This window comes from Muscardinus avellanarius (genome assembly GCF_963383645.1).
Source record: "Muscardinus avellanarius genome assembly, chromosome: 5".
Lineage (NCBI taxonomy): Eukaryota > Metazoa > Chordata > Mammalia > Rodentia > Gliridae > Muscardinus > Muscardinus avellanarius.
The window spans coordinates 88,585,562-88,599,464 of record NC_137790.1 but is presented as its reverse complement, the minus strand read 5'-3'; the positions used below and the strand labels follow the sequence as shown (position 1 = coordinate 88,599,464).

Genomic DNA, 13,903 nt, shown 5'->3' with positions numbered 1-13,903 from the left:
CAAGACACAATTGACAGCTAAATTCTGCAGTGGCTTTAAGAAGTCAAGTTGTATGGTGATATGACTTCACTCCTTTAGGGCTCAGGCCTCTGACATCATACCACCTAGCCTCTCCAGCCAGGGTTTCTGAAATAGGAACAGAGTTAATTTTTCATATATTTTTTATCTATACTTGTTACGATGAAAACAATAAATATTGGTATGCTTTCTGATCTTATGAGATGCGTAAGTTTCTCCTTTAAATTTTGTCAAGGTGTTTTCAAGGTCATGAGTTATGAAAAATGTTAGAATACAAATTGTGCAGAACAAACACATTTACATATAGATGTGATTTTTTTTCTTTATTGGGGCAACTTCTTTTGAAATGATGAGTACTCATTTTAAGAAGTCATGCAATACAGGAACTTACGGAGAAGGATGCTTTTAAAAAATTGCAATGTATTCATCTGATCAGCCAGAAATAACTATCATTATCATTTGTTGAATATCACTCTAGATATTTTTTAATCTGCTTAGGTTAACATAATTTTAGAAAAACTGAATCAAATAATGTTTCCTTTTAAAAATATAGTATTCAGTCCTGTCTAGGAAGTTTATGTAAAACTGAGGAATTTCTAAATTTTAGGCAAATGTGTCTTCACCATATTCTCCCTTATGCAACTTTTTAATTTTATTTTTGCAGTGCTGGGAATCAAACCCAAGACCCAGCACCTGATAGGCAAGCATTCTACCACTGAACTAGATCTCTAGCCTTTACGTTATTATTTCTCTCTTTTTTTCTTTTTGTGGAACTGGGGATTAAACCCAGGGGCATTATACCTCTAAGCTACACTCCCAGCCCTATTTTATGTTTTATTTTGAAATGGTCTCAGTAAGTTGCAGAGGGCTTCACTTGCTGAGGCTTGCCACAAACCTGCAATCCTCCTGTCTCAGCCTCCCAAGTACTAGGATTATAGGCATACGCCGCTCTGCCCAGCTAACCATATTATCTCTTAACAAATCTAACATTAAAAGATCTGAATAACTGTAACAGATGAGGATTAATATGTTTACGTATTTATAATCACTTTGGTTTTTATGGTATCTGTGATGCTACCCTAGTGAGGAAACTTAACATACACTTATGCACACTCCCCAGCCCCTCTCTGGGAGTCCCAGAACGGAGTCCCAGTCCTTCTCATTTTAATTGGTTTTATTATTTTGCCTCATTAAGGTTTATAATACTTACATTCTTTTCTGTATCCATAATTCCTACAGTTTTTAATTTATATTTAAATGGATTATGGCTTAGTAGAAGTACTTTTACCATGGTTTTGTCATCCCTACGTTTTTATTTTTATTCATCTTTTGCTTAGCTGGCTGTATTTGGACATGGTTATATTTTGATTGAAAAACACAGGAGGATAGACTTCTTGAAATTATGCTTATATATATTTAATACTTAGCTCTTTTTTTTTTTACCTGTCCATCTCCTCTTCTTAACATAGAAGCTCTTCTTTGCATGGAAAACTTAAGGAAAAGTGACAACTGATAAGTTTTATAAGTCAAACCATTTAGATTCACATAAGTCAAGTATGTCTAGATTAGTAGATATTAACAATAAGTTAAATATAAAATCCATGCCTCCAGAACTCTGGATATTATTCAGTTGTGTCTCTTAATCAGAGAAGATTCTTGCCACATTGATGTGGCAAAAAATAAATGTATTTTACGTTTTTGTCAAAAAACAAATGTGTCTGAGTTGAAATTTGTTTTAATAAAGATGCTAGATGTTAGACCTCTTTGTATCCTTTGAAATGTTGACTTCTCTAACCTGATTATATCATTTACTGGCTACAATAGAAGAGGAGTATACCTAAAGAGAAGTTTGTCTCTCTTTATGTACACACGTGTACACACACACACACACACACACACACACACACATACACATACTCCACTCTTTACTCCCCCTCTTGCCAACAGCTGATTTCTGCTTTATTTCTGAACAGGTTTCATAACAACAAGAACAACAAATAGTTGAATGTTCATTTTTGTGTAAATACAATTTTGTGATAACATTAGGCTGGTTTTTATATAATATTAAATATTGTTTGGGGGCTTAATGATTTTTTACCTTGTTTTATTTTGTGAGAACAGAAGATATTGCCACAGACCCTGCAGTAACTGCAAATTTGAAATGTTCAAAAGCTTGATAATAAACCTTTGATATCCTTCACCAAAAGTTTCATCAGAAGATTAGACCCAGGAAGTTGGGTTGTCAGTCTTTCACCAAGTGGAATCTCTGGACGTCTCTCCTGTATTTGCATATCTGTCTATTTCTGCTGCTACAGTGTCCAGTGGTTACATATAATAAGGGCTGTGGCTCTGTTATGCATGTAATTCTCTGGGGGGGAAAAAGGCAGTTTGTCATGTACCGTGAGAAAACAACTCAAGGTTTAGTTACGTTGTTCTCTCAGGAAGTAGGACCCCCATTAATATGGAGAGTTATTTTAGCCTGTGGGGCTTTTAGACTTATCCAAGTTAAAATTTTAAGAATCAATATTCTAATAGAGAGATGAAAATATTTAAAAGGTGTTTAGCTTGTACTTAAGGTGAATATGAAGACTTAATAGAAAATATTAGATCTAGTTGTGTACCTCTTGTTGAGTTTGGTAATGTTAATAGAAGTCACCTGAACTGCCACTTCCTGGTCTGTGATGACTCAGTAAATACAAAATAATCCATGATACAGGAAAACTCTTTGGATAATCTTTGTTCATTTATCTTTCTTGATATTGCTAAGGAAAAAATAAGAAAGGTAGCCATGGGGTGGTAGTCCATTTTGCAGAACATGACGTTATTTAGATTATGTTGGTGATGCAATTATTACCAGCGTCAGTAAGAACCTAGCAGAAGGTTTTTCCTTGCCTCTTTGAACCTACCCTCTCCAGAGATACAGAAAATTGCAGTTCCAAATCTTCCTTGTCTTTCCCAAGGCCGCAGGATAAAAGTCTCTCTTTAGCTGTGGTCTGCTTTTTATTGTTTTCCTAGTCAAATGTTCTCTTTTTTTCTAATTTATACCAGCAAAAGTTCATTTCAACCTGTAAAACATTGTGCTCAAGTTAGTTATTCCAAAAATAACAGAAGACTTTGGTCTTGCTTTGGTTTCCTCTGTGTCACAGGCTCTCTGGTTTCCATTGCTGGAGGCGATGATGGCCCCTCAGAAGCTGTCCGGTCCAGCTGCCCCTCATCTCCACCCTGAAGGTAAGTTCATCATCATGCAGCGAGGAACCACCTGTGTCATCACAGTTTTTATCTGCAAAAACTGTCATTATGATATCTTTTCCCAAGATCATATTCATGTTATTTTCCTTAATGAAACTGTAGTGTAGTATTGATTTCATCTTTCAAGTCACTCTTTTTGTGGTTCCACTTATACAACTTATCTTCAATAATAGTAATCTTTACAGTTTATCAACAACTTATTGGACATTTTTAAATGCCCAATGGGCCTTGGTAGTAAGTTTCTAAGAAGCTATGTAAGGCCACTATTTTCCCCTGATTGACAGAAAAGAACAAAAACTCTTATTTTAAACTAACTTTAATATTAACATTTTGTTGCAACAGCTCTGAAATCTTTGACCATGCAAGTGCTAAACAGCATGGCATCATTTATTGCCCTTCCATCGATCTTGCAAAGAATCTTACAGGTATGTTAAAAGGGGCAGAAGTTAAATGATAATTGATTTCTACTAACACTTTACTAGCAGATTGGGCTGATACTTAAATAGGTCTCGAGCAAAATGTTTAATTTTATCACTGGCTAAATATCTAACATATGAGCCTCATCCTTAAGTCTTTCTGTCACTCCTTCGGTGTGAACTTGCCTGACATAAGCTTGTGACTGTCAGCTAGTGTGTGCAGCCTTCAGATGGTCATTATTTCCTTGGGATTCATATGTACAGGCTTCTTGTTTTGTCACCTGGGACAGAATTGCCATTTATTTCCAGCTGATTATATTTTTTAGGTAAAAAAAGATAACTTTAAAAATTATTAGTATAAGCATTTCTTAATCATTGGTTGTTTAGGTCTTCCAACTTATTCAAAAACTATTTTTATATTCAAGACTCACCCCCAGTTCTAAATTCTAGCTTGCTTTTTGTCTGGAGTCTTTATAGGAAACTTTGTTTCTACCTATTTTCTTTGGCATAAAAAGCCAGAACCTTCCCAACTTCATAAAAAAGAAATCACTAAAAATACACAAAATAGGTTTTTAGAAAAACTTGTGAGGATTCTTGGAGAAACCGCAGATATTAGAGTCAGTTTTGTCTTTGGTATGCATTATGGGAGCATACCAAAAAGTTGTGTGTGTGTGTGTGTGTGTGTGTGTGTGTGTGTGTGTGTGTATGTAAAAGTAATATGATGCCATTGGTTTTTATAATTTTCAAATGATTCTCATTCAATCAGAATGCCCCAATCATCTCTTCATGCTCCTTGAAGAACCTCCAAGCTGTACTTCCTTTGGGATGTGCAGGTTCTGGGCCTTTGTTGATGAAGACTGCATCTAGTAGTCTCTGTCATCACATAGTCAATATCATCAGAAATGCATGTTTGCACATATTCTCTCATTTGATCCTTAGAAACTATCATGTATGAAATAATTCTTCAATATAGACTACTTTTCATATTCATTTTAAAATACATTAATCATAAAGTTTTTAATCATATATAAAGTAGTATCTCCATAAGGCAGGAAACAAACTAAATGCCCTTAACAATTGAATAGATAAGCAACTTGTGGTATACGCATACATTGGAATACTGCTTAGGAATTAAAAGAAGCAAACTAGACGTGGTGGCACATGCTTGTAATCCCAGCATTTGGGAGGCTGAGACAGGAGGATCGTGGTTCGAGGACAACCTCAACTACTTGATGAGCCCTTTGCACACTCAGTGAGACTCTATTTCAAATTAAAAAAATAGGTATGGGGGTGTAGCTCTGAGGTAGAATGCCCTTGGGTTCCATACCCAGTACCAAGAAAGAAAGAAGAAGAGAAAGAAAGAAAGAAAGAAAGAAAGAAAGAAAGAAAGAAAGAAAGAGGGAGGGAGGAAAAGAAGCCAGGCGTAGTGGCACACACCTGTAATCCGTAATCCCAGTACTTGGGAGACTGAGACAGGAGGATCTGTGGGTTCAAAGCCAGCCTCAGCAACTTTGTGAGACTCTGCAACTTAGTGAGACCCTGTTTCAAATTTTTTTTAAAAATAAAAAAACAGAGCCGGGCGTGGTGGCACATGCTTGTAATCCCAGCATATTTGGGAGGCTGAGACCAGAGGATCGAGGTTCACAGACATCCTCAGCTACTTAGTGAGGCCCTTTGCAACTCAGTGAGACAGTTTCAAAATAAAGAATTTTAAAAATAGGGCAGGGATTTTAGCTCAGAGGGCAAATGCCTCTGGGTTCCATCCCCAGACCCGCAAAAATAATAAATAAATAAATAAATAAATAAATAAATAAATAAATAAATAAATAAATTAAATAAAAATTTAAAATAGGGCTAGGGGTATAGATCAGAGGTAGAATGCCTGTGGGTTCAATCTCTAGTACCACAAAAAGTTTTTTCAAAGAAATTAACTATTGATGCATAATATGCCTGAGCTCAAGCTGCTGTAACAAACTACCATAGACTTCATGGTTTAAGCAACAAACATTTGTTTCTCAAAGTTCAGGAGACCAGTAGTCTAAGATCAAGGTGCCAGCACAGTCAGAGCTTGGTGAGAAGGGCTCTTGCTTAGGGCCATCTTCTGGCTTACAGGTAGCTGCCTTCTTGCAGAAACCTCACAAGGGAGTAGGAGAACATGAAAACTTTCTCCTCTGTCTTCTTAAAAGGTCACTAACTCCCCCAAGGAGGTTTCTGTCATTCTAACCTGATTCCTCCCAAAGGGGACCTCAGCATTCCCACTTCCATTTTGGGGAGTAAGTCTTCAGTGTATCATTTTAGGGGTGGAGGACACAAACATTCAAATATAGCTTACTACAGCATGAGTAAGCTCATAATCACTAAACTGAGCAAGTGAGGCCAGATAGTACATACTGTATGGTTCCATTTGTATTAAATTGTAGAAAATGCAAAGTAATCTCTTAACAATTGAAAGCAGAATGATGGTTTGGGGATGGGCAAGGGTGAGGAGATGCAGGTTTAGTGTGGAGTAAGGAGAGATTACTATAAGACTTGACATTTTGGAAGTTCTGGATATATACATTATCTTGACTATGGGTTTGATTTTTTGTTCTGTTTTATTTTTGCAGGACTAGGGATGTAACCCAGGGGCATTCTACCTCTAAGCTACACCCCTAGTCCTATTTTTGATTCTTTATTTTGAAACAGGGTCTCACAAAACTGTGGAGGGCTTCACTAAGTATCTGAGGCTGTCCACAAACCACAATCCTCCTGTCTCAGCCTCCCGAATGCTGGGATTACAAGCATGTGCCACCATCTCCCGCTCTGAGGCTGGTTTTGAACCTGTATGATTCTCATGTCTCAGCCTCCCACGTGCTGGAATTACAAGCGTGCACCACCACAACTGGCTTGTGGTGTTGGTTTTATGAGTATGTATATATGTCAAAACTTACTTAATTGTATACTAATTAGATCTTTTAAAAGCTGTTTTAAAAATCAAGAATGAAGTTAACAGTTAAATCTATAATATATTCCATATCATCTTTTGGAAGCTTAATAGCTTTTTTTTTTCTGGTGGTACTGGGGATTGAATCCAGGGGCATTCTATCTCCAAGATACACCCCCCCACATTTTTTACTTTTGTTTTTTGTGGGGTTTTTTTGGGGGGGGGGTGTTGGTGGTACTAGGGATGGAACCCAGAGGCTTTCTACCTCCAGACTACACTCCCAAACCTAATTTTTTAAAATATATTTTATTTGGAAACAGTGTCTCACTAAGTAGCTGAGGCTGGCTTCGGAGCTGCATGATCCTCTTGTCTCCACCTCCCAAGCGTGGGGATTACAAGCGTGCGCCGTGGTGGGCCTGGCTTGTCCAGTTCTTTCGCTCATTTTTTATTTGAGATGTTTGTTTTCTTATTTTGGAGTTTAGGAACCCTTTATGTATTTTGGATAAGATTTATCACACAGACATTTTGCAAGTATTTTATCACAATCTATGGCTGGACTTTTCATTCTCTTAACTATGTCTTTTATTTTATTTTATTTTACTTTTTGGTGGTACTTGGGGTGGAACCCAGAGGCTTCCTACCTCTGGGCTATACTCCCAGACCTATTTTATACTTTATTTGGAAACAGGGTCTCACTAAGTTGCTAAGAGCCTCACTGAGTAGCTGAAGCTGGCTTCGAACCTGTGCGATCCTCCTGTCTCAGCCTCCCAAGCAAGGGGTTTACAAGCGTGCACCACCACGCCTGGCTAAAGTTTTTACTTTTAATGAAGCTCAGCTTATTAACTTTTTCTTCCATGAGTCATGTTTTTGGTGTTGTATCTAAAAATTCATCACTAAACACAAAAGTACCTAGATTTTCTCCTATTCTAAAATTTTTATGGTTTTACAATTTACACTTAAGGCTGTGATCCATTTTGACTTAACTCTTGTGAAAATGTGTGATCACTGTTAATTTTTTTCTATATGTGGATATCTGTTTGTTCCAACACCAGATATCTGGTTGTTTCATATCTTTTTCCATTGAATAGCCATTCTTCAGTTAACTATATTTGTATGGGTCTATTTCCAGATTAATATTTTCCATTGATTTATTTCCTATTCTTTCACCAATACCACACTGTTTTGGTTACTGTAACTTTTTAGTTATGAAGTTGGGAGGAGTATCAGTCATCCAACTTTATTACCCTTTAATATTTTGAGGGTAGTTCTTGATATTTTGCTTTTCCATATAAACTTTAGAAATAGTTTGTTGATATCCATGAAGTAACTTGCTATGGTTTCAATTGAGATTACATTGAATTTATAGATCAAATGAAGAACAAACATCTTAACAATATCACATCTTCCTACCCATGAATGTGGAATACCTCTCCATTTATTTGAACTTTCTTTAATTGCTTTTATCAGAGATTTATAATTTCCCTCATTATACATATTTATTAAATTTGTATCAAAATATTTTGCCTTTGGGTACTAATGTGAATAAAGTTTAATTTTAATTTTAATTCTAATTGATCCTTGTTGGTATATTAAAAAGCAGTTGACTTTTGTGTGTGTGTATGTGTGTGTGTGGTACTGGGGGTGGAACCCAGGGGGCATTCTACCTCTGAGGGATACTCCCAGCCCTATTTTATATTTTTTGTTTTGAAAGAGGGTCTCACTGAGTTGCAAAGGGCCTCACTAAGTAGCTGAGGCTGTGTGCGAACCACGATCCTGTCTCAGCTTCCCAAATGCTGGGATTACAAGCGTGTTGCTACCACGCCCAGCTAACAGCAGTTAACTATTTTTAATTGCCTTGTTTCCTATTACTTTGCTACAATCACATTAATTTCAAGGGATTTTTGTTGTTGTTGACTCCTTAGCACAATTCTAGAGTTCGAGGGCGGGGCACTGCATCAGCTCTGTTCTGGTGAAGCCCTCACAGGGATGGCATCACAGTGGCAAGGCTATATTGAAAGAGGAAGGATCACATCACAAGGCAGGAAGCCAGGGAGGGCAGGAGCGGCCCGGCTTGTTCTTTCATAACAACCTCTCATGAGAACTAACTCAGAGTCTCAGAAGTACCTTAAAATTTTTCAAGGGCAGTATCCTCAAAGACGTTAAGACCTCCCAATAGCCCCCACTTCTTTATTATATATATATGTGTATACACACACACACACACACACACACACACACACACACACATACATACGTGTGTGTGTGTGTGTGTGTGTGTGTGTGTGTGTATTGGTGGTACTGGGGTTCCTGGAAACCCTTCTACCTCCGGGCTACACTCCCAGACATATATATATATATATTTTTTTTTTTTTTTTTGAAGCAGGGTCTCTTTTTTTTTGAGGGTCTGGGGGTGGAACCCAGATGCATTTGACCTCCGAGCTACACCCCCTGCCCAATTTTTTTATTCTTTATTTTGAAACAGGGTCTCACCGAGTTGTGGAGGGCCTCACTAAGTAGCTGAGGCTGTCCATGAACCTTGATCCTCCTGTCTCAGCCTCCCAAATGCTGGGATTACAAGCGTGTACCACCACGCCCAGCTTTGGAAACAGGATCTCTTAAGCCAGTGCAGCTGGCTTCAAACCTGCGCGATCCTCCTGTCTCCACCTCCCAAGCACGAGCATTACAAGCGTGTGCCACCATGCCCAGCAGGCCCCACCTTTTAAATGTCCCACCATCTCCCAGCATTGCCAAACTGTGGACTAAGTTTCCAGTACATGAGCCCTTGAGGAATAAAGCATATTCAAACTCTAGCCATTTCCTTTTCTTGTATATTGCATTAGCTAGGGCTTCCATTACAATACTGAATAGGATTGGTCAAGAAGGGACATCTTGCCTTATTCCCACTCTTAAGGGAAATTGAAGACGTTCCCTTCTAGTTCAAGTTTTGCTGACAGTTTTTTTTTTTTAATCACAAATGGGTATTAATTTTTTTCAAATTTTTTTAATCTATCTGCTGATATCAACATATGATTTTTCTTCTTTAGCCTGTTAATATGATGGATTATGTTAATTGATATTTGAATGCTAAATCAGCCTTACATGTCAGGATAAATCCCACTTGATTGTGTGGTATATAATTATTTTTACATATTGTTGGATTCATCCAACTAGTATTGAGAATTTTTGCATCTGTATTTATAAAAGATATTCAGTCTGTAAAGTCTTTATCTGGTTTTATGGTGATCCTGGCCTTATAGGATGAGTTAGGAAGTGTTCCCTCTGCTTTCATTTTCTGGAGAAGTCTGTGGAGAACTGGCATACTTTCTTCCTTAAATGCTTATTAGAATTCCTCATAATTTTCCTCATAAGTCTAAATTCTTTCTACCTGAATATCTCCTGAAATATTTTAATATGAAGTTTTGTTTTGCTTTTGGGGTTTTTTTTGTTTGTTTGTTTATTCCTTTCCTCCTACTCTCACCCCAGGCTCAATCACACTTCTAGATATAAACTCTCTCTGGTTCCCTTCTCGATTGTGGCTAACCCCCTGGACTGTGAGTCTCAGAAAAGCAGAGACTGCATCTATCTTGTTGACTGTTTTATTTCTAACACCTCACACAGTACCTAGAACACAATATATGCAGTAAATATTAGATAGCCCAATTGCCGAATGTCCTTGAGCAGTTCTCAAATAGGACCTGGTGGTGCACTCCTATAATCCCAACACTTGGGAAACTGAGACAGGAGGATCACAGGTTCAAAGCCAGCCTCGGCGACTTAACAAGTCTCTGTTTCCAAATAAAAATAAAATAGTGCTGGAGGTGTAGCTCAAGGGAAGAATTCCCCTAGGTTCAGTCCCTGGCACCAAAAATAAAATAAAATATATATATCACCTTCCTGTTTGTTATCCTTTTTTGATCTCTGTACATTATAAGTAACATCCTTATGTTTTTAGTGAGGGAGTACCGCTAAAAAAAATTAAATGTCTCTTCTTAGTTTACTCAATTAATAATATAGCACAACTGGAACATTAACCTAGATCTTCTAACTTGAAGTTATGGTTCTTTTGTTGTGTACCTAAAATGAGTCAAGATATTTTTCATATCTGTCTTTATCAGGTCCCCAGGGGAGAAAATAGGGAGTGAGAGTTTTTTTATTTTTTTTTTATTTTTTTTTCAGAGACTTTTTTTTTTAATTGGTACACTGTATTCATACATCTTAGTGGGATACAAACTTTTGTAGACATACATGCACACATCACCCAGTCAGCCCCCACCCGATCCCCACCCCATTCTCTCCCCATCCCTCCTTCCCATGCTTGGCTTAGTGGTTGACATCTAGTATTATAGCAGTTTATCCAAAATTAAAAATGATAATCTCACATAACAGTTTCATTTGTCTGATACCAAGCTTTTGATGACTTAAAGATAACATTTCAATATTTCTTTTTGCTTTCTTTCTTACCAGAGAATATTTTTTTTCTATTTTTTTAGGTGAAACTATCATATATTTATATATTTATTTTTCAGAAAAAAAATCTATTCTAATATGGAATATGGACTCTAGGTACCCAAAACGATCTTGAAAAAGAACAAAGCTAGAAGATATATATTTTCTGATTTCAAACCATATAAAGCTACAATAATTGAAACAGTGTAGTACTATTCTAAAGGCAGATATATAAACCATTGGAGTTAAATAAAAGCCTAGAGCTAAATTCTTCCCTATATTGTCGTTATTTTTGACAAGGTTTCCACAAACATTTGGTGGTGGAAATAATAATCTTTTAACTAAATATTGTTGAAAAATAATACTTACATGGAAAAGAATAAAATTGGACCCTTACCTAATCCCATATACAAATATTAACTCAAAATAGATAAAAGACCTAAATATAAATCTTAAGACTATAAACTTTTAGAAGAAAATCTGGGTCGTAAAACCTCACAACACTGAAATTGGCAGTGATTTCTTGGATATGATTTCAATGGCACAAGCAACAGAAGAGTATACAAACTCCCTAAAAAGTAAAAAAAAATTGTATATCCAAAGACAATGTAAACAGAGTTAAAAGTTACTAATAGAATGGGATAAAATATTTCCAAATGCTATATCTGAAGGTATATTAATATTCCAAGTAGACATCCTAAAAATTAACAACAATAAAGGCAAACAATACCCTTTAGAGATAGGTAAAAGACTAACATAAATAATGAATCTCCACAGATAACCAATCTTAGTTGACTGTTGGATGGAAACTCTTGTTTGTCTGGTTCTGGTGTGTGTTACCTATTTCTTCTTTGTAGTTAATCTCTTTGAGTATTTTCTCTAGCGCTGGTTTTAAAGACATAAATTCCTTCAGTTTCTGTTTGTCATGGAAGCTTCTTATTTCTCCATCTAATTTGATAAAAAGTTTTGCTGGGTAGGAAATTTTTGGCTGGAAGTTGTTTTCTTTCAGAGTTTGGAATCTGTTACTCCAAGCCCTTCTGGCTCTCATGACTTGGTTTGGGAAGTCTGGAGTGATTCTAATTGGTTTGCCTCTGAATGTCACTTGGCCCTTTGTTTTTGTTGCCTTTAAGTTTCTCTGCTTGGCTTCCACATTGGTCATTTTGACAATTATGTGGCGTGGGGATCCTCTTCTCTGATCTTGTCTAAAGGGAGTTCTATAAGTTTCCTGGACCTGTGTATCAACCTCTTGCTCTATGTTTGGAAAATTTTCTGCTATTACTTCCTTGAAGAGATTGTTGATCTTTTTGGTTTCACTTTCTTTTCCCTCCTCTATTCCAATTATTCTTAGGTTAGCTCTCTTAAGATGGGCCCATATTTCTTCCATGTCAGATTCCTGCTGTTGGATATTTTTTTCTAGATTAGAAACTATGTGTTCATTTTTGGAATGATCATCTTCTAAGAGCGAGATCCTATTCTCCATGTGGTCTAATCGGTTGTTCATGCTTTGAATTGAGGCCTTTACTTCATTAATTGCATCCTTTATCTCTTTTTGGCTCTCTCTGAATTCTTTTCAAAGCACCTCTATTATTTCTACAGTTATTTTCCTGATTTGATCTTCTAGAAATCTCTGATTTTCTGTTTTATCGGGTTCTGATGTTGTGGGGTTGTGGGCATTCATTGCTCCAGTGTTATTCCTCTTTCCCATGGTTTCGGAAGTTTGTGCCTTTTCTGGGTTCTTCCCTTGGGTCACTATGACTTCGCTTAAGGTGCTCTGGATCTCGAGTCTGTAGTATCTCAGACCCCACTACTCCTTTACTGGGTTGTATCACAGAGTCTCCGACCCAGGGAGTCAATAGAGGCTGCTTTAAACTATGGGGGGTGCCAGGTTGCACGTTCTCCTATGGTGTGATATCTCTGCCACCGCCACTCCCCCACTTGGTCAAGTCCCAGGGAGTATAGTACTGGGATTTCTCTTCTTTGGCCCGCAATTTGACTCACTGTTCTTGAATACGCAGATGTAGCTGTACTGGACTCGGTGAATTCACTGCTGCTGCTTCCAGTGGCAATATGGCGCCACTGCAACGCCCTCGGCCGTGAGGCTGGCGTATTTTTTCTTCTCTGGTTTTGAGTTCCACTCTGAGTCCCTGCAGCGTGTGCTGAGCTCAGCCACTGGGAGCTTTAGATGCTCCCTGCGCCAAAAGATCCCACCTGGCTGTTCCGCAGCGGCTCACCTCGGTAGCCGTCAGGTGAATTCGCTGCTGCCACCGGCAGTATGGCGCTGCTGCCGCATCCTCGGGCGTGAGGCCGGTATATCTCCTCTGTGGCTCTGAGCTCTGTTCTCAGTCCGCTTTCTCTCTGGAGCCTGGTGATTTTTTTGTTTCTCTGGTGATGATGTTTTCTGGCTATGAAAGGCGCTGATTTTGTGGTAATGGAGATTGGTTGTTAGCGGGGCTCTTAAGCCCCGCTTTTCTCAGTCGCCATCTTCCCGGAAGTCCCGAGAGTTTTTTTAGATGAACAATTGTTCACATACACCTGAAGAAAAGTGAATTTTGCAAAAAAAAAAAAAAAAATATGTTCATATGGTAAGAAGTTCTCAAAGATCTTGACCTTCACGTATTCAAACTGATACTTGGGACCTGAATTTTACAGGCCTTGCTAATGAATATTAGTAGAGAATGAGTCAGAAAATTCATATGGAAAAACAAAAGACCAGGAATGGCCAAAGTAAGGGAGTGCTTTTAAAGGACCCATATATATGTGTGTATGCATGTGTGTGTGTGTGTGTGTGTGTGTGTGTGTGTGTGTGTATTGCTTTGCTCAGTGGAAAAGGTAATTCTTGGTTTCCAAGAAG

The 13,903-nt window shown here is 37.6% G+C and overlaps 1 protein-coding gene across 3 annotated transcripts in view; it reads left to right on the top strand.

Annotated features, from left to right (window-relative positions):
- The window catches only part of VPS8 (VPS8 subunit of CORVET complex), a gene marked incomplete at both ends in the record, with an annotated part of 223,582 nt that overhangs the window by 159,011 nt on the left and 50,668 nt on the right, over nt 1-13,903 (top strand). For all 3 annotated transcript variants that reach the window (XM_080696055.1, XM_080696056.1, XM_080696054.1), the window contains 2 exons: nt 3,165-3,246; nt 3,610-3,692. In XM_080696055.1, the coding sequence (XP_080552181.1) occupies nt 3,165-3,246; nt 3,610-3,692 (165 nt within the window). The remainder of the gene's footprint in view (nt 1-3,164; nt 3,247-3,609; nt 3,693-13,903) is intronic.